We start from the raw sequence: 21,474 nt of genomic DNA on the forward strand, positions 1-21,474 counted from the left end.
ATGTAGTCAAAATGGCCACAGTGAGGACATTAATCTTTCTGATTTTACTGGAAATAAAAGAGACAGAATCAGGTGATCTACTAATTCATAGATCAGTCCTGTAACAACTATTTTATTATTTTGACTCTGATGTTTATTTGATGGCATTTATAGGTGTTTTGACATAGAGTTTGCTTCTACTAAATATGTTACATTTTAAAAATAATGCTATAAAAAAGTGACCCAATGGTTCTATTATTAGACCAGATTCCTTAAATAAGGAATCCTTAAATAAATTATCTCCCAGGTCATGTTTACATCTCTGTCTTATAAATATCGTTAAATGTCTTTTCTGTTTCTCCATGGGCATGTAAATGCATCTTGTAAACACATATAAAGATATAAAAACTGTTAAGAAATGAAAAGTATCTAAATGATGCAGGAGCACAACCTGGTCAGGACAGTGATGAAGTATATTTAGGTTTCCTCCAGGGTAGATGAGAGAACTGCTTAGGTTTACAAATTGAAGATTAGCGTCTCTAACAATGAAGAAAAAAAAACTTAGAACATTGTTAGAAGAATCTCCCTGTGTGAAGCTCAAACCACTAGAGGGCGCACTTCACCACAGAAACTCACTGTGCTCAGAAATGAACGCGATTAAGCAGCGATATGACAGTGATAGTCATTCAGTATTTAATAGGGCCAAATATTAAAGCAAGACGTATAATAATTAGATTATTCTAATTCGACAAATAAAACTAGAAATTCATTCTTTCTTGTTTTACCAGGAAATTGAGACTAAAATACAACTGAGGGTCCTATCAATGTTAGAAATAAATGTCAGTAAAATCCTCAAATATCAGGAGAGACTGAAAATCTCTATGGTTCTGAAAACCATCAAAACGCGTCAGTGTCTGACGTCATCACCTGATATAAAACCAGAAATAGTTTCATTTTCGATCACAACCCCAACAGGGACATTTAACCTGGATTTAGGTGACGTTGACAGGAAGTAAAATTTTTCATTGGTTCAGATTCATGTTGACGCCCCTTTTAGATCCTAGATGCATTTACGGAAGTTCAGTCTGTAAATGTGAACAGAGGAGCTGGACCGCAGTGCGATGGACAAAATGCTCGGTTTTGTGTTTTTGCTTCTCCTGGGAATCTACAGCACTGAAGCTGGTAAGTTAGAAGAATATTTATAAATTATTATATATGTGATAATTTACAAATCTAGTAAACTTCTGGTTTAATGTGTAGCTTAATAACCAAACAATTAGCTAAGCTTAAAAAAATGTCCCAAACACACATTTAACATTTAGGCAGTTGATCTGGAAAAAAGAGTAAAACAAGTTGAATTTGTTTTCTCTTTACGTCACTATTTAGTAAACCGAACATTTTTTGCAAAATGATGCAGGAAAGTCGGAAATATGTTAACGTGGAGCAAAAACCATAAAACACTGGTCCATAGAAATATGAGATTTGATCACAGGTACATTATTTTTGTTTAATTTAGGAACATTGCAACACCTGCGATGTTGGACAATTTTTATTTATTTGCTTATTAATGTCAACAGTGACAAATGTTTTCTTTCTGTTTCAACATCAGCTCACTTTTCACCATAAAACATATTTAATAAAATCCAAGTTGAATGTGACGTTAATTTCTATAAATATTGGATGAAACAACAGCTTCAAAAATAATAATGAAAGAAACCGGGAAAAAATTTATATGTTTTTAAAATTCAAACTATAATTAAACAGTAGAACAATTTCGTGTCACATTTATATGCAACATATTGATATATCCTAAATTAAGTATCTTTTCATCATTTATGTAAATCTATAATTATAATAAATAAACGCAAAGCAAAGCTACCTGTTTAAAATAGAAAAGAAATAGTTTTATTATATAAAACTGAATGTAATAAATATATGACCAATAAAATGTTTAGTGTTTAGTAAATACAGCCTAAAAATCATCAAAGTAATAAAAAACTTTTTGAATCATTTTAATGTTTAAATTGAATGTCATTATTATAATTGATAAAGTTGCTGTTTGATTTGTTTAACTTGTAGAAAATGTTTAATTATTTTTGTTGATTTGTAAATTCTTAAATCACATTGTCTTTTTTCAGTGACCCACTCTATGAAGTATTTCTACACTGGATCCTCTCAAGTCCCAAACTTCCCAGAGTTTGTGGTTGTTGGGTTGGTTGATGATGTTCAGATAGATTACTATGACAGCAACACACAGAAAATGGTACCAAAACAGGACTGGGTGAATGATGCAGCAGATCCACAGTACTGGGAGAGGAACACTCAAAATGCTGTGGTTTCCCAGGAGAGCTTCAAAGCCAACATTGAAACTGTAAAGAAGCGCTTCAACCAAACTGGAGGTTTGTGTTGATTTCACCGTTTATTGATAATTTTTGTTGTTGCTTATGGGAAGTAGCATTGTCCTGCATTAGGAGGAACCCACACACAAACTGATCTGTAGAGACTTTTTGATGATATGAATTAAAATTAAATTAACTTTGATTGATGTAACATTTATTTCTTTTGCTAACTAATATAATCACTTATGTCATTTTACCAAGATATTAACTTACATTAATTAACAAAAAAAGTACAATAAATTATTTAGAAGATCCAAACTGAAAAAGTTTAAAACAACAACAATAGTTAATATCATTGTTACAGAAGTTATTGGTATTGAAAAGTTGCTGCCAATATTCTCAACATTATGTTCTATATTTTCTCCAAAGCTGTTTAATTGTATTTACTGTGGATAAAGTTCTTCTGTGTTAACCAGGTTTAAAATAGTGCAAAACCCTGAAAAACTAAACCGGCTCTTTTATCAGGGGCGATTCCAGGATTGATGGATACTGGGGGCTTTTGCCCCAATGCTGAGGGAAGCTGGTTACGCTGCATGATGAAACATTTTCAGACAAAATGTCTGGGAAGTTATTTAAAGTCATTTGTAAAATATTTCTAAGAACCTGAACCCAGTTTAAATTCTCCCTCTTTCTCTGGAAAAGTTGTTGAGCCTTTTTTTCCTAAATTATTAAAATGTTTATGGTCAAAACAACTTCATGAGTTTTATACATAAAGGAAGTAACTAGAAAATAGGGCTGAAACGATTCCTCTAGTGATTCGAGTAGCTCGATTATTAAAATTCCTCGAAGAAACTTTAGAATAGAATTACTTTATTCATCCCAGCAGAAAAATTATTTCACAGTTACAGCAGCATAGAGACAAGACACACAACAACCACCACTGAGTTGCAATTGTAGACAAGATAAAAAATAAAAATAAAATATAACATGCTGTCAATATAAAAAGCAGCTTAGCGCAGTCCTTGCAAAGATTCAAAAAATGCAGAAACAGTATGTATATGTAAATATACACTGCTCAAAAAAATAAAGGGAACACTTAAACAACACAATATAACTCCAAGTAAATCAAACTTCTGTGAAATAAAACTGTCCACTTAGGAAGCAACACTGATTGACAATTTCACCTGCTGTTGTGCAAATGGAATAGACAACAGGTGGAAATTATTGGCAATTAGCAAGACACACTCAATAAAGGAGTGGTTCTGCAGTTGGGACCACAGACCACTTCTCAGTACCTATGCTGTCTGGCTTACGTTCTGGTCAGTTTTGAATGTTGGTGGTGCTTTCACACTCGTGGTAGCATGAGACGGACTCCACAACCCACACAAGTGGCTCAGGTAGTGCAGCTCATCCAGGATGGCACATCAATGCGAGCTGTGGCAAGAAGGTTTGCTGTGTCTGTCAGCGTAGTGTCCAGAGGCTGGAGGCGCTACCAGGAGACAGGCCAGTACACCAGGAGACGTGGAGGAGGCCGTAGGAGGGCAACAACCCAGCAGCAGGACCGCTACCTCCACCTTTGTGCAAGAAGGAACAGGAGGAGCACTGCCAGAGCCCTGCAAAATGACCTCCAGCAGGCCACAAATGTGCATGTGTCTGCACAAACGGTTAGAAACCGACTCCATGAGGATGGTATGAGGGCCCGACGTCCACAGATGGGGGTTGTGCTCACAGCCCAACACCGTGCAGGACGCTTGGCATTTGCCAGAGAACACCAGGATTGGCAAATTCGCCACTGGCGCCTTGTGCTCTTCACAGATGAAAGCAGGTTCACACTGAGCACATGTGACAGACGTGACAGAGTCTGGAGACGCCGTGGAGAGCGGTCTGCTGCCTGCAACATCCTTCAGCATGACCGGTTTGGCAGTGGGTCAGTAATGGTGTGGGGTGGCATTTCTTTGGAGGGCCGCACAGCCCTCCATGTGCTCACCAGAGGTAGCCTGACTGCCATTAGGTACCGAGATGAGATCCTCAGACCCCTTGTGAGACCATATGCTGGTGCGGTTGGCCCTGGGTTCCTCCTAATGCAGGACAATGCTAGACCTCATGTGGCTGGAGTGTGTCAGCAGTTCCTGCAAGATGAAGGCATTGAAGCTATGGACTGGCCAGCCCGTTCCCCAGACCTGAATCCGATTGAGCACATCTGGGACATCATGTCTCGCTCCATCCACCAACGTCACGTTGCACCACAGACTGTCCAGGAGTTGGCGGATGCTTTAGTCCAGGTCTGGGAGGAGATCCCTCAGGAGACCAGGAGCATGCCCAGGCGTTGTAGGGAGGTCATACAGGCACGTGGAGGCCACACACAATACTGAGCCTCATTTTGACTTGTTTTAAGGACATTACATTAAAGTTGTATCAGCGTGTAGTGTTATTTCACTTTAATTTTGTGTGTGGCTCTAAATCCAGGCCTCCATTGGTTAATAAATTTGATTTCCATTGATTCCACCAGTGTCCTGTACTCCCCCTCCTCTCCATCCCCTATACACCCGACAACCGCTGAGTCATCAGAAAACTTCTGTAGGTGACATGACTCAGAGTTGTACTGGAAATCAGTGGTGTACAGGGTGAAAAGAAATGGAGAAAGCACAGTTCCCTGTGGAGCTCCTACGTCACTGACCACCACATCAGACAGGACACTGCCCAGATGGACAAACTGTGGCCTTCCTGTCAAGTAGTCAGTCACCCAGGAGATCACTGAGTCGTTGACACCCATCCTCCGCAGCTTCTCACCCAGCAGCAGAGGCTGGATGGTGTTGAAAGCACTGGAGAAATCAAAGAATGTGATTCTCACAGTGTCTCCTGCACCATCCAGGTGCGAAAGTGCTCGTTACAGCAGGAAGATGACGGCATCGTCAACTCCTAAGTGGGGCTGGTAGGCAAATTGCAGGGGGTCTAGAAACGTCCTCACCCGAGGCCTCAGCTGGGCCAGGACCAGTCTCTCCATGACCTTCATCACATGAGATGTGAGAGCAACTGGTCTGTAGTCCTCTGGGTCAGCTGGCCTTGGCTTCTTGGGAACAGGAACCACATGTGATGTCTTCCACCGCAGCGGGACTCTCTCCAGCCTCAAGCTCAGGTTGTACATGTGTGCCAGTACAGGGGCCAGCTGGATGGAGCAGGTCTTCAAGATCCGTGGTGTAAACTGCCTCGAAGCTTCGTTAAGTTATATTTTATTATTTAGCGCACCGTGTTCCTGCCGGGTCGTTACTTGCGCTGTGCAGCGCTCTCATTTCTGCCTAAGTTGTTGACGAAAGCTAAGTGTTAGCAGCATAACGTCCAGTTTTCAAGTTTGGCCTGGGAGGATTTTATTGATAGATGATCATGTCTGGGTCTTTGTCTTTTTCGGGGGACCAATAAGCATCCTTAAAATAACTGGCGCGATGCCTGAAGTACGGCAGCTTTTCTCCTCCTGGAGCTGCTGCCTGGTGGCGGTTCAGAGCGCTGCAGGTGTTTTTATACAGGTGAGCAGATAGACTGAACACGGCAGGCGGCTGCACATTAGTTAATTAACGTAAGTGTAGCTTTACGGATGAACCAGAAAATTTATCATCCTGGTCTCAACAAATGTGAGGCGGAGCTCATCGTGGCGCCACGTAGATGTATCTGTGTGACGAACGAAGGAGTCAAATCCCGTCGCTAACATGAACACAAATCTATAAATGTCTGGGCAAAGTGAGAGTTCATCTATTAAACTGACTGAAGATGAATATACACTGCCTGGCCAAAAAGAAAGTCACCACCTGGATTTAACTAAGCAAATAGGTACAAGCCTCCTATTGGATAAGTGCTGCATAGGCGATTATCTTTCAGCTGGCAACAAGTTATTTAACCCCAGCTGATGCAATGAGTAACTCCTCATTTCTTAAACAACCCTGGCAAAAGACACATCCTGTGGTCGTGGAAAAGACGTTAGTCTGTTTAAGAAGGGTCAAATCATTGGCATGCATCAAGCAGAGAAAACATCTAAGGAGTTTGCAGAAACTACTAGAATTGGGTTAAGAACTGTCCAACGCATCATTAAAAACTGGAAGGATGGTGGGGAACCATCGTCTTCCAGGAAGAAATGTGGTCGGAAAAAAATCCTGAATGATCGTGATCGGCGATTACTTAAACGTTTGGTCAAATCAAATCAAAGAAAAACAACAGCAGAACTCAGGAGTATGTTTAATTGTGAATGCAAAAGCATTTCCACACGCACAATGTGAAGGGAACTCAAGGGGTTGGGATTGAACAGCTGTGTAGCTGTAAGAAAACCTCTAATCAGTAAGGCTAACCAGGAAAAAAGGCTTCAGTTTGCTAGGGAGCATAAAGATTGGACTCTGGAGGAATGGAAGAGGGTCATGTGGTCTGATGAGTCCAGATTTACCCTGTTCCAGAGTGATGGGCGCATCAGGGTAAGAAGAGAGGCAGGTGAAGTGATGCACCCATCATGCCTAGTGCCTACTGTACAAGCCTGTGGGGGCAGTGCTATGATCTGGGGTTGCTGCAGTTGGTCAGGTCTAGGTTCAGCAACATTGTGTGCCCAAAGAATGAGGTCAGCTGACTACCTGAATATACTGAATGACCAGGTTATTCCATCAATGGATTTTGTCTTCCCAAATGGAACGGGCATATTCCAAGATGACAATGCCAGGATTCATGGGGCTCACATTGTGAAAGAGTGGTTCAGGGAGCATGAGACATCTTTTTCACACATGGATTGGCCACCACAGAGTCCAGACCTTAACCCCATTGAGAATCTTTGGGATGTGCTGGAGAAGGCTTTGCGCAGTGGTCAGACTCTCCCATCATCAATACAAGATCTTGGTGAAAGATTAATGCAACACTGGATGGAAATAAATCTTGTGACACTGCAGAAGCTTATTGAAACAATGCCACAGCGAATGCAGGCTGTAATCAAAGCTAAAGGCGGTCCAACAAAATATTAGAGAGTGTGACCATTTTTTGGTGGCGACTTTTTTTTTGGCCAGGCAGTGTATAAACAAAAAGCTGAAGTATTGACATTTTCTATAAGTGTATTTCTGAGCCTTTATTATTGAATTGAATATAATTTCAGATTCTTGTATAACTTTTCTTCAGGTTAACTTAGAAAGTGAGCATTTATTGTTACGAGTTAATTTTCTAAACTACAGAAAAGTTATTGTTAGGGAAGCCCAGATGTGAAAAATTGGACTGATGTTGATATCTGGTAGTAAAACTGCTGTTATGTTAGATTTACCAATGTTTTATTTTATCGTTTTTTTTCTGATTACTGGTAATAATAATTGATAGATTACTCGATTACTAAAATATTCATTTACAAAAGCCCTACAAGAAAATACAGTCTTGATATAAAAGAATGTATCAAGTCTATTTTCTTCTATATATTTTAGTTCTAGGACAACAAATCGTTTCACTCTAACATGAAATAATAAATATTCAGAATCTGATTCTGTAGTTTGATGATGTGCAGCAGAGAAAATCTGAGAAGGTTTGAAGTTTCCTTCAGTTTTAACTGTGATAAAAAACAGGAAACACTAACAATGTTCTCAGCATTTAGACACTGAAATCTTTTAAAAATGTTTTTGTTTTTAAATCATGTTATTTTTTTCTGAAAACTTTGCTGAGTCTCCATACAGAGACATGAATGAGAAACAGAGAAGGAACCTGAGAAAGGAGATGTGGATCCGACCAGAACAGAACAAATCAGCTGTTTGAAAAATAAAAATAAAATAAAGACGAAAAAGCAGAGAAACTTCAGAGAAAATTTGATTCTTCTTTCATTTAATTTAAACTGATGAAAACAGAAAACAGTAAAAATCTTCCAAGTTTTTTCAGTTTTAGTTTGTTTTGGATTGTTTAAATATTTAGTGAATAAAAAATCTGAGGTAGTTTTTGCTGAAGGCGTCGCAGCGTCTTCATCCACAGCAATATGAGTAGAAACAAGAAAGAAACCCTGAGGAAGGAACATCTGGGTCCAAACAGAACCAGAACCGATCAGATCTATCCTATGGTTCTATCCTGTCAGCCTCTGTGGTTCCTCCAGTAGATGTTCTGGTTCCTCTCAGGTTCTCCTCAGTCCACAGACTGAAGTTCTGCTGCTGGACTCACCCTAATCCAGACTGGGAGAGGAACTGGACCAGCTGGTTCTCCTCTCCACACAGCAGTCGGCCCAGATTGAGTTACTGGAATGTTTGTTCCCAGTTTGTGTTCTGGGTTTCTTCACTAATTAGACTTAAACAAAAACCTCACAGTGGTCTGTAAAGTTTCACATAAAAAAATTTCTTCATGCACATAAACTTGCTGTCTGCATTTAAAGCAAAATAAATGATGGTTTTTATATGTTCAAAAGTCCTCAACCTAAATAACTATATACTAATCATAAACATTTTTTCTCAGCAGTTTCTGCTTTTCTCTGAAATGTCTGCAGTATTTCTGTGATTGTTGCTTTGTAGAAATGAGATCACCTGTTAAAAGAGTAAAATGTAAAATTTTAATTATTATTTCTGAATTTCTCTGTCTTTCAGGTGTTCACATTTTCCAGTACATGTACGGCTGTGACTGGGATGATGAGACTCAACAGGTTACTGGCTATCGACAGTATGGCTACGATGGGGAAGATTTTGTATCATGGGACACAAAGACAAACACATGGATTGCTGCAAAACAACAGGCTGAGTTCTCTAAAAACAAATGGAACAATAACAAAGCTGAACTGGAGATCAGAAAGAACTACCTCAACCAGATTTGTCCTGAGTGGTTGAAGAAATATGTCAACTATGGGAGAAGCTCTCTGATGAGAACAGGTGTGGTTACATGTCCCGACTTTTTTGTTGTACGATCTGATCATTTAAAAACCTAGTTTTATAACCCAACAGAAATTGTACAACCCTCACACACACACACACACATATATATATATATACACCAATTTATTCACAACATATTGTCTGTAGGACTATATTCTGAGGGTTTTCTTCAGCTTGACATATTTCAAGAAATATACTTTTCATTAAACATGAGTCATTATTAACAGATTATATTTGATAATATTTCTCTTTCTCTAGATCGTCCGTCAGTTAACTTTCTCCAGAAGGCGTCATCCTCTCCAGTCAGTTGCCACGCTACAGGTTTCTACCCCAACAGAGCTGAAATGTTCTGGAGGAAAGATGGAGAGGAGATTCATGATGGTGTGGAAAAAGGAGAGATCAAGCCCAACAATGATGGGACCTTCCAGATGAGCGTTAACATCGATCTGTCATCTGTCCCGACTGAAGACCGGACCAAGTATGAATGTGTGTTTCAGCTCTCTGGGGTCAATGAAGACATGACCATTAGACTGGAGAAAACAAGAATCTTGACCAATGAATGTAAGTAATTATGTAAAATGTCACATTTTATTTATAGATACTTGCTAATTACAAAATTACATGTTCCTTGTTTGTGTTTTTAGATTTACTTTCAGTTTTAGGTCGTAGAATCAGAAGCAGGTTTTTTTTCTTAGGATTTTTCTATATAAATGTATCATAGGATAAATGTAAAACAAGTAATTTCCTACTAATGCAATATTCTCCAGTTGTTTATGCATCTTTGTATTATTAAACAATATCAAATTAAATTAAACCTTTCTAGTTAGTTAATATTCTGGTTTTAGGTCACATTAAATTTCATAACAACTTTATGACATTTGAAAATTACTATAAATTATTAATGAAATGACACTTTACAATTATAGTTACTAAAGGGAAACACATTGAAGTCCAGAAACCAGGACAAACAAAAGATGAACAAAACAAAAACCTGGTCATGGTGTTTTTATTAACTGGAATAAAAGACATGGAGAAACATAACTATACATGATTGTGACCTGTTTTGTTTTCTCAGCACCAAGTAACACCATTTTGATCATCCCTGTTGTTGCTGCTGTGGCTGTTCTTGGTCTCATTGCTGTGATTGGATTCATTATTTACAAGAAGAGGAACGGTGAGTTCTTTTTTTTGTATTTTGATTGTTGAGCTTTACCAAGTGAGAAACAGACCTGCTTAAACATTAAAGCTATGCATCAACTTGAGACACTGACATGCTAATATGATGACATGCCATGATTTAGACCCATGTAGTTGGCCGAGGTTTAAACCAAGCAAGACTTTCTAGCCTATGAGTAATCTAAATTTAGATTTAGATTTTCTCACTAATCATGACTCTTTATTAACAAGAGTCACAATTGGTCATTTTCTTCCTCTATCTAATAAAAATAATGACAGAATGCATTCTGTCTATTTCTTGATTTGGTTGTTAATTGAAACAGTATCTCATATCAAAATAAGATTAATTAATTAATTTCCTTCATAAAACAGATTATTTCCAATTATAAAAATATATCCTCAATTCACACACAACAATAAAATCAGAGCCGCTAAATCTGCTGAGCTAATTGGGTACTAGTCCAATTAATTATATTTTTTGGTATTACTGGTAAGAGACAGTACACTGTAAAACATTTGAAGGTGGTTTAACTTGAAAATGAAAATGAAAGTCCACCTACTGCCTTGAAAATGCAATTAAAGACAAAAAAAAACTGTTTTGGGTTTAACTCAAAAATTAAAGTTCATGAAGTTGATTTAACAACAAGAGACAAGTTGTCTCCTGTTCTGATAACACATTAATCTTGAATTGTGAGTTTTAACTTAATACAGAATTTAAACCAAGTAACTATTTTACAATATGCAAGAAAAAACTTCCCTCACCTAGTTGAAGGAACGTAAATTTTTCTATTATTTTCACTCACATTGTCAGGCTAAAATAACTACTTATTATTATACAGTTTAGTAGTTTAGATTTCTGATCAAAAACATTTAAGCTTTGGAAACTGAGAATTGTGTTAAAATGAACATTTGTCCTAATAACACACAACAGTCGGTAAACTTACATCTCACTCATGGTGCCACACAGGATACAAAAACATGCTGCAAGCAACCTGGGAAATATTTCCCACTCCTGTCTTTTTCTTTCAATTTTTTAAGTGCTAACATAAAAATCCAGTTTATTCAACTTTTGAAGGTATGACAAAATTAATAAAAAGTTGACACAACTTGCTACTTTAAGTTTATCTTTCACAAATTCACACATTTAGGTTCGATCTCAAACTCACAAGATTTATATGATTTAAAGAGTAGAAGATAGTTGACACAATTACATGTGGCTCAAATGTTTTACAGTGTAGCTGAGGAATAGTGAGTTGATTTTTTTGTCTTTAATTGTGATAAAATCTGATGATGTCATCTAAAACCAATTATGGATCTGAAAAATTATCAAATTTCAACTAAATATTTACAAAATCTAGCTTATGTTTGGAAGAAATATGAATTATTTGGAGGTTTGTTCATCCAAAATGCTCACTGGGTTGTTGTCTAAATCTAAAGTTGGTTTTTTTCTATTTGTTTCAGCCAAGCGTCCACCATCTCGTAAGTAAAGCCTCTCACTATTTAATCTGTTTTTATCTTTAGCTCTGTAATTTCCATAAGTTTATCTATTTTATATTGCTGGAGGTTTCCTCAGGATGTTTTTGTACTTTTTTACATCATTTATAAAATAATATTTATTCACACATTTCTTGACATTACAGCTGTGGTACAAGCTCTAATTCCAGAGGAAACCCAGTTTCTTCCACAAGCATGAAAATGCAGAAACAGACCAACACAAGCTAGTGAGTTGCTGAATTTTATGAAATATAGAACATGTATGTAAAAATGTTTTGGTACCTGTAAAATTTGGAGGCATGTTTGAAAAAAAAAAAAATTTTGTTTGATAGTTTTAAATGGGATATTTATTATCATGCAACATGTTTTAAAAAGTGATAATTTCATAAACTCTTCTCTAAAATCACTACTTTTGGAAGATGGTTATTCAGTTTTACTCTTTGGAAAAGATCACTGATATAAACCGGCTATTCTAGTTACTAACTGGACATTCTGACTTTGTAAACCGTACATGAAAAAGACGGTAACACTTTAATTTGGTGAGATGTGCATAAGACTGACATGACACTGTCATAAACATGACGTAACACCTGTTATGAAGATGAAGGAGTCTTTATGAATGTTTAGGATTGTTGTTGTCATGACGTGTCATTCAGTAAATAATGACATTTTTAATGCAAAGTTGACCATTTTAATGGAGTTTTAATGTATCTTTGTATTAACAGTGTTGTTAATTACTGAATGACACTTCAGTCATAAACATTCATAAAGACTCCGTCATGTTTATTACAGTGTTATGTCAGTCTTATGCACATCTCACCAAATAAAGTGTTACCACAAAGACACTTCTTGTTGTTATTGGTAGAACATTTTTATGGATAATATGGAATAATTCAATATTAAAAAAAAATATTGGATTGATTTGTAATTTCTATTGCCAAAGCAAACTATTGAGTAGTGTAATTTTTCAAAGGATATAATTTGATTAATTAAACAGGTAAAATTTCAGTGCTTTCTCTTTGACTAAATCTTTTGTCTTTTTGTCTCTGTAGGTTCATCAATGAAATTTGCACTGACCAGGATATGGCACCACTTTCTCTATTATTGTTAAATTGTATTTCTTGTCATGTTGGACAGCCGTACATTAACTGGTTCAAATGCTGTTAAATCAAATGGGATTATCATATTATTTTTATGGTCTGGAAAAATGTTGATATTGTTTTTTTAGGAATAAAGCTGAGCTTTTCATCCAAACACAGTAACTGATAACTAAAGCTTTTATCTGCAAAAATCAAACATTTTATCTCTGGAGATTTGGGTTCTGTGCCAGATAATTTAATATAGTATATTTTGTTTATGTGTGTTAAAACCTTTCTGTACCAGTACATTAAGACTTCTAGCTGTAATATAGTAACAAGGTTAAGTTTTGCATCACAGTGATGATTATACATATAGATTTGATTTCTAGATGTGGCAATATTCACCTGATGCTCATAAATATTTTGGGTAAATTTTATTTTTTTACTTTCACCACTTTTAGCTAAGTTTCTATTGTTTATTTTGACTGTTTTTGTTTTTCTTTTAATTAAAGTAACTTTAAAAACCTGCTTTTTCATTCATTTCTATTTAATGTAGACAATAAAATTTTGAGTAAGGAATATTTTTTCAATTTTTATAGATCTGATCTGGGGTTTAATTTCTTTTGTTGAGTTTAGTAAATTGGTGTGGAATGTATCCTTGTAAATTTGGTTTGCTTTTAAATAAACTTCCACATAACCTAACTTTTCTTTGTCTTTTATATTATTAAACATAATTGAGTTTCAGTGTGTACATCAGAGGCAAGAGTTTCAAATACTGTTTATCAATTGTATTTATAACCCAGTGAACCAAACCTAAAGATACCTTTGTGATTTTCTTAAACAGTAATGTTCACAACCAGAGGACTTTTTACTGTATATATTTTGTTCACTTTAGTTGTGGGTATTATGTTTTTTTTCAGGAATAAAGCACCATTGTATTGCACAATTAAGTAACTACGTTACCTCCAGTTGTTATAAAAATGATGTATCATATAAATTAAATTTGACTTCGCAATTTGACGTCTTGAAATTGGGCCTCTGTCACTTTAAGAAGCTCCCACTCTTTCAGACGCTCCGCCTTCATCATGTCTTCAAGCCAGTGCTTCTCATTATGCCACTTACAACCATTTTTATGAGCCTTGGACTGAGAAGCAGTTTGCATGATAAATTCAGCAACTGTTCAGTTCCACTATTTCCTTATTGCGGCTGCTGCTGCTGGTCTGGTGGAGTTTTGTGTGTAAGCAGAGGGGAGGGCTGCTCTGTTGGGATTCACATCATGGTAGAGTAAACCTTTCGTGTGTGGACTTTTCACATGTTCATATGCTGAGTCCTTGAAGGCTTCTGGTAACTTGTAGGCCTCCAGTAAAGCTCTATCAGAGGTGCAGATGTTTTTCCACTCGACAGTCGAGACACTATAGTGTCACTATGAACAATTCAGCTCTGAAGCAACGAAGCTGAAACCCTATAAAGAAAACACTGACCAGAAGTTATTTTGCCAATACATCCAGAGCACGTGTGCAGATGGCCTGTGTAAACAATAACAATACACTTGTCCACTTAGGGAGGGATAGTCTTTGTGTAGAAATATTTTAAATGCTAATGAAAATATTTAAACAAAAATGACCAATCTGTGAAGATTTTTAGAAATAGAGGATTTATTTTCCAGGAAAAACGGTATCATAGACAAGAATACATGTTTCTCAAAGGTTTTTAGCAGCTCTTATTTACATAAATAATTTGGAACAAACTCCCAGAAAACTGTAAAACAGCTGAAACACTGACTTTTTTTAAATCTCGACTAAAAACCCACCTGTTTAGAATTGTATTTGAAATGTAATCAATTACAAATTTATTGATGGAACTTGACTTAATGATTGATTCTATATTGCTTTGTGTTTCTGTGTTTGTAATGATGTAAAGCACTTTAAAATGTCTTGCTGCTGAAATGTTCTATACAAATAAAATTTGATTGATTGATTGATAAAAACACAGCTAGATGCAAAGCGTGGCTGGAAATTAAGCGCATGTCTGCAGTGTGAAATATCTTTCTGACCAGGTTCTCGGATGAATAAAATAACTGATAAACCATTTAAAAAATATTCTGTGTGGACGCGCAGACAGAACGTGTTTCAGTTCGCGGCTCTCTTGGACTCAGAGGTTGACCATCAAATCTAACTTTAGTCCACTTCCCTCATCCCTCCGCTGGTTCCTGCCACCCTCCACACCCCGACCTGACAGTAACACCGGACTGCGACTTTTCCCGTTTTCTCAAATCCAAGACTTGACATGAGAGAATCTTAAACAGATAAAACAAAAATGTTTACAAGGAAACTAAAGCTAAAATCTAACAGAAAGGTAGAAATGGTAATAAAATCCACGGATATTAAATCAGTCAAAACAACATTTTAGGTAATGACGTGATAAAAGAAGCAGGTTTTAGTTTCATTTTGACAACCTGACAGGTTCATGTCGCCAGGATTTAGGTGACGTCGACGTTCGGATATTTTTTTCCATTGGTTCAGATTCATGTTTACAGCCGTTTCAACTGTTTCTGTGTGAATCAACGAAGCAGGACAGCTGATGTCCTGACGGACAAAATGCCAAATTTTGTCCTTTTGCTAATTCTGGGAATCCACACAACTGCAGCTGGTAGGTTTGCAGAATATATTTGTTATTTTTTTCCTTGTTTTATGTGAATGTAATAAATGTATAGAGAAAATGTTCCGATTAACTTCCGGTTAACCAAACACTCAAAGACAAACAGATCTTTAACACTTAAGCATGATGTGAAAAATGTAAGATTTAAATAACTATTTGTCTCTCTGTTATTTTTTATTTTAGTCCTGGTGCGTTTCTGTGGTAACCCATGCTGGTGCGCTGGAATTTCTCTGTGTTTTATTAGGACGGGAGTGATTTTTAAAATTTATTATTATTTATTTTTTTGAGATTTCCCCTAACCTTCATTAAAGTACCTTGTGAAAACCATATTTAATTGAAGAGGTCTTGTGTGAAAATCGGTTCCCCCTGCTGGCTGCATGCGGCAGCGCGCATTGCAGCCAGAAAAACGGATTTGATCGTTTCTGATCGATTACTCGGTAAAAATAACTCAGATAATCATGTCAAGGTTGTAACATTCAGTTTAATCGGCAGCTGTTCTTTAAAAATTGTAAAATAAATAAACAAACGAGGTCTTTTTACGCTGTTTTGTGTTATTATTTTAAACGCAAAGAGAATCTGTCTTTCTCCAACTTTTGTCACTTAAGCCTGACAAATAAAAGTCAGTCACCAAACACAGTTTTCCAGCACATTGTGTGTATTTATAATTTTCATTGCTGATATTAGAGGATGGAAACTGCTGATAGCAGGGCACAAAAATTAAGACTTCCTGAAAAGATGAGAGTGTAGATCTTCTGGTAAATCCTGTTCTAATGTAAAATATGACAGATTACAGGATTAAGGAAATTTCTAATATACTACATGCTGTCACACAACAATTTTTGAGAATTTCAGTTGCCTGAAATAATCCCTTCCCCCTCCATAAAATAGGGACAAATTAATTCACCAACAAGTCTTTATCTGTGTTTATTCCTTTCATCATCAACAATAAATCCTGTAAGTTTGAAAACATTTGCTCATTATTTGCCAAAGTTATGAGGGAGAACCATAAATTTTAGCTGCCTGAAAAAATCTGTTCCCCATCTATAACATGGGAATAAATTAATTTACCAACAAGTCTTAATCTATGAAAAAATAATAAGGTCTAATGTCATGGAGGGGGAACGGATTTTTCCAAGTGGCTAAAATATAAGGTTCCCCCCAAGTAAGTTTGGCAAATAAAGAGTAAATATTACCAAATTCACAGGATTTGTTGCTGATGAAGAGGAACTAAAAACAGTTAAAGAGATTGTGAGAAAAATAATTAACTCCCTTGAGAAACCTAGTAAATAAACATTCTGTGTTTAAAGGACATTTTTATTGTTTTTCAAGTTCTTTGACAAAGTTCACATTGTTATTGCTTAGTTTCACCAAAAAAAAAAAACTAGAGTGAAACTGAATCTCTAGTCCTGAGCTTAGTGGGCTGTGATTGTCCAGCAGGGACAATAACCTAATAATTCCCCATACATAACATAGGAGTTAATTATTTTTCTCTTTCTGTTTTCAGTGACCCACTCTCTGAAGTATTTCTACACTGCGTCCACTCAAGTCCCAGGCTTCCCAGAGTTTGTGGTTGTTGCGTTGGTTGATGATGTTCAGATTGCTTATTATGACAGTGTGATTAAGAGAGCAGAGCCCAAACAGGACTGGATGAGGGAGATCACTGATCAGCAGTACTGGGAGAGAGAGACTGGAAACTTTCTGGGTAACCAGCAGATCTTCAAAGCCAACATTGAAATCTTAAAGCAGCGCTTCAACCAAACTGGAGGTTTGTGCTGATTTCACCATTTATTAATCGTTTTTGTTGTTGCTAATGGGAAGAAATACACACTATCTCATAGATAGATAGACAGGCAGACAGATAGATAGCCAGGTGGTACAAGTTGCTACAATTGTTAGTAGCCACACAGGCACACGCACTAAAAGGAAACAAGCGCACCCAGTACAACACTTTCATTCTATTGGCTTAGAGGTTGCCAGGCAACAGTACTTCTTTTTTCCAGTGTGAGCAGCAAGCAGAGAGGTTTGCAAGCGGAGATTTGATTCAAGCAGAGACAAGTTTTGAGTGACAGGAGAAAGGTTTGAAAAAGCTCAGTGAATTTGGAAGAGAGCAGAACTTTTGAGTATAAGCATTACAAGTTTATAGGAGAAAGACATGAAGTTTTGCTTTCAAACTGAAAATGTAAGCACAAGTATTAAAAGTTTTGAGAACCAAAAACATGAAATCCTGCTTTCAGACTGAAAATGTGCTCCAGAATTCCTCCATACTTTTCCATGTTTGGTTCTGGGGATATAAATAAGAGAAAACGACTTGAAAGATAATCTTATCAAATAAATTATTATTAATATTGCTCACTGAAAATGCAAAGACAATATATTTGTGACATATAGTGCTGTCCTAATTACAAATAAAGGAACATACCCCACTTAAAAAACCTGTCAGTGTTCTGGAGATATAAACTCATGGTTTAAATTTAAAGTGTTTTTTGTTGCTTGATCTGTTTTATTTCACTAGAACTCTCTATTAGAAGCAAATGGTCGTGTTGTAAAGTCACTGATGTTTCTGACAGTCTGTCTCTTTGTCTCAGGAGTTCACGTTGTTCAGCACATGTATGGCTGTGAGTGGGATGATGAGACTGCAGAGGTCAAAGGTTATGATCAGTTTGGTTATGATGGAGAAGATTTCATTGCCCTGAGCCTGGAAACAAAATCCTGGATCGCTCCAACCCAACAAGCTGTCATCACCAAACAAAAATGGGATCGTAATGTAGCTTTTGTAAAGAATGAGGAGAACTACTTCACTGAGAATTGTCCTGAGTGGATGAAGAAATATGTGAACTGTGGGAGAAAGTCCCTGATGAGAACAGGTATTGCAAAATGTTATGCAGTTTAAAATACACAACTATTTAAAATACATTACTACATTTATGTGTGAACTTTGTTTTGTTTGAACATGCCTCGATAATAACTTTTTCAAGCAGTTATTGGACTTTGCAACAAGTTTTTCTACATTGTTGTATCATTTTCCTTCCACATTGGACAACCTTGTTCAGAAATCAACTTACCAACCTTTCACTGTATTTTGAAATGTATTTGGTGTAAATAAATTAGTTACAAACAAATTATGTTTTTATTTATAAAGGATTTAAAAATGTTTGCTTTATTTACTCTGCAGAACGTCCATCAGTTTCTCTCCTCCAGAAATCTTCATCCTCTCCAGTCAGTTGCTTCGCTACAGGTTTCTATCCTAGCAGAGCAGAAATGTTCTGGAGGAAAGATGGAGAGGAGATTCATGATGGTGTGGAGAAAGGAGAGATTCTCTCTAACAATGATGGGACCTTCCAGATGAGTATCAACATTTATCTTTCATCTGTTCCACCTGAAGACTGGCCCAGGTACGAATGTGTGTTTCTGCTTTCTGGAGTCGAGAGAGACGTCATCAGACTGGAGAAAACAAGAATCAGGAACAATGAATGTGAGTAGTTTATATAAATTATGTAAAGACAAATATATACTGATTACAATGTTCTGTCTGTTTTACTTGTGTTTTTAGATTTATATTCAGTTTTAGTGATATTCCACTATTACAATCTACTTCTTTTTATTGTTAATCAAAACCTGTTTTTAACAAAAACTTTCTGTGTTATTAATTTTGTGGTTTTAGGTTTAGTTGGACTGTGTGTAACCATTCACTGTAGTAATTTTATTAACATCTTTACAAAATGTGCAAAATGTATGTGCATTATTATCAAATTAACATCTAACAGTTGTTTTAACTGAAAGTAAACCAGAACAAGCAAAAGATGAACAAAGCTAAAACCTGGCTATGGTGTTTAGACAAAATGGGATGAAAAGGATTAACAAAACTTTTACTCTGCATAAATGTGACCTGGTTTTTCTTCTCAACAGTGAAAAGCATCTCAACAGTAAATAACAACACTATGACCATCCTTGTTGCTGTTGCCATGGTTTTCCTTGGTCTCGTTGTCATTATTGGATTCATTCTTTACAAGAAGATTAAAGGTGAGAGACGAATATTGTCTTTCCTGTGTTTTGATTGTTGTTCTTTACCCAGTGAGAATTAGACTTGATTAAATGTTAAAGTTTTATATAAACCTGATTTAGAGACGAGTCAATGCCATGTACATGTGTAACTTTGATTTAGATCCTTATACTTCACCGAGGTTTAGACCAAGCAAGACTTTATGATCTAAAAGTGATATAATTTTAGACTGGAGTCCATAAAAACTATAAATTATCAAACAAAAAATGCCAGAAACCCTCGACTCAAAGACAGCTTAATTTGATTCAAAATGAATAAACCCAATCATTTTTTACTGTTGTGATATAGTGAAAAAAAAAGAGAGAGAATATTGATAATTATGATGAGATATTAATTGTACTGAACTGGAAGGTGAAAACATGCATTTCAAAATAAAATGTAACATTTGAGCAGAGAAAGTTCAGTTTGTTTTTGTGAAAGAACAAATATCAGGGGATCAGCATGAATTTTAATTTCCAAACCAAACTTATGTCTCATACACATAATTAAAAACATATTCACATTTATTCTCACTGTTAGAAGTTAAATCAGACCAAACCTCTCCTGCTTAGGTCAGTTACAAATTACCAAAATTATTTCTATTTGCTGAATGCCAGAATAATGATAGACAGAATAAATGTCAGATATTTACAGTTGTTGATCTCTGGGACACAGAACTGATCTCCTTACTCAGAGGTATGATGGTTGGACATTCCCACCATGTCTTTACTTGCATAATTGTTTGAACAGGTTAATGATGCATTTTCCAGCATCAGAACCAGAACCACAGTTCTCTTCCTGATATCTTGGCTGATTTCTTTTGACCTTATTGTGTCAAACAAATCAGTGTGTTTCAGGTGTGGCCTTGAAATATGTAAAACATCCACAGATGTGACTCCAATTAACTCAAATGTATCAGTTAACCTATCAGAAGTTTCCAAAGCCATAATACGATCACATGACCTTTGCCTCATTGTTTAAAGAGACAGTACTCATTCTATATGTAAACTGTTTACTTTGAAGATGCACTGAAAAAATTCATCTATAGAATTTACCTAATAAATCTGAGGTAACAATTTGCATCGACTCTTTTGGGGTAAATTCAATTCCATATATTGAGTATAAAGTAACTGAACAAAAAATATATGAAATACTTAAAGAAATTGGATAAACTTTACCTCATATTTATGTATATATTCAACAGCTACTTACTCAGTTAAATTAGGTAAAACTATGTCTTGTTTGCTAGTAGGTAATACCTGATAATTACAAATCAAAGTTAATTAAAATCAGTTAATAACCATTACTTATTCAGAGAAGGTAAGATGTACCCCAAAAAAAGACATTCAGATCGTACACCTTCTCAATGTTTTTAATCCTTCCAGTCATCAAAAACACAGAATAAACTGCAGCACAACAGTGTCACACAACATTTCTGTCAGGAAGCGGTGTGGTGTTGGTGGTGAGGTAGACGCAGCGGACCCAGGAATGATGAATATGATGGTTTAATGTCGAAAACACAGTCCAAAAACAACAGGCAGCTCGCACAGAGACGCATTGACAAAACATTGACGAGGACCCGACGAGGAACAAGGAACACAGGTGGAGTTAAATACATGGGAGGGTAATGACAGAACGAGACACACCTGGGAACAATCAAGGGGAGGACAGGACAACGAAGAGACGCAAGGACACAAAAAACTCTAAATGAACACAGAAAACACAGATCCTGACAGTACCCCCCCCTCAAGGGCGGCTACCAGACGCCCACAAAACAAAAACACAACAAGGGTGGGCGGAGGGGCGCTGGACGGGGGGCCAGAGTCCAGAAAAAAACAAAAAACAACCCACCATTGTGGGCG

The 21,474-nt window shown here is 36.4% G+C and overlaps 2 protein-coding genes across 4 annotated transcripts; both read left to right on the top strand.

Annotated features, from left to right (window-relative positions):
• Positions 1-1,000: 1,000 nt before the first annotated feature.
• LOC116730557 (H-2 class I histocompatibility antigen, Q9 alpha chain-like) lies at positions 1,001-13,441 on the top strand. Of its 2 annotated transcripts, none has more exons than XM_032579885.1 (8): positions 1,001-1,161; positions 2,118-2,378; positions 8,885-9,163; positions 9,425-9,731; positions 10,249-10,340; positions 11,804-11,821; positions 11,983-12,063; positions 12,889-13,441. In XM_032579885.1, exons 1-7 carry the CDS (start codon positions 1,101-1,103, stop codon positions 12,033-12,035), a joined length of 1,071 nt encoding a protein of 356 aa, XP_032435776.1. In that variant the 5' UTR covers positions 1,001-1,100; the 3' UTR covers positions 12,036-12,063; positions 12,889-13,441. The 2 variants fall into 2 exon arrangements, with proteins under 2 accessions (XP_032435776.1, XP_032435775.1); XM_032579884.1 differs by having other exon boundaries at positions 9,425-9,727; positions 10,242-10,340.
• Positions 2,133-20,022, top strand: LOC116730559 (H-2 class I histocompatibility antigen, Q9 alpha chain-like). 2 transcript variants are annotated; one of them, XM_032579890.1, is made up of 5 exons: positions 2,133-2,242; positions 17,204-17,338; positions 18,159-18,437; positions 18,746-19,045; positions 19,480-20,022. In XM_032579890.1, exons 2-5 carry the CDS (start codon positions 17,221-17,223, stop codon positions 19,653-19,655), a joined length of 873 nt encoding a protein of 290 aa, XP_032435781.1. In that variant the 5' UTR covers positions 2,133-2,242; positions 17,204-17,220; the 3' UTR covers positions 19,656-20,022. The 2 variants fall into 2 exon arrangements, with proteins under 2 accessions (XP_032435781.1, XP_032435780.1); XM_032579889.1 differs by lacking the exon at positions 2,133-2,242 and adding an exon at positions 15,442-15,564 and having other exon boundaries at positions 17,078-17,338.
• Positions 20,023-21,474: the final 1,452 nt, after the last annotated feature.

This window comes from Xiphophorus hellerii, chromosome 13 (genome assembly GCF_003331165.1).
Source record: "Xiphophorus hellerii strain 12219 chromosome 13, Xiphophorus_hellerii-4.1, whole genome shotgun sequence".
Taxonomy (NCBI): Eukaryota; Metazoa; Chordata; class Actinopteri; order Cyprinodontiformes; family Poeciliidae; genus Xiphophorus; species Xiphophorus hellerii.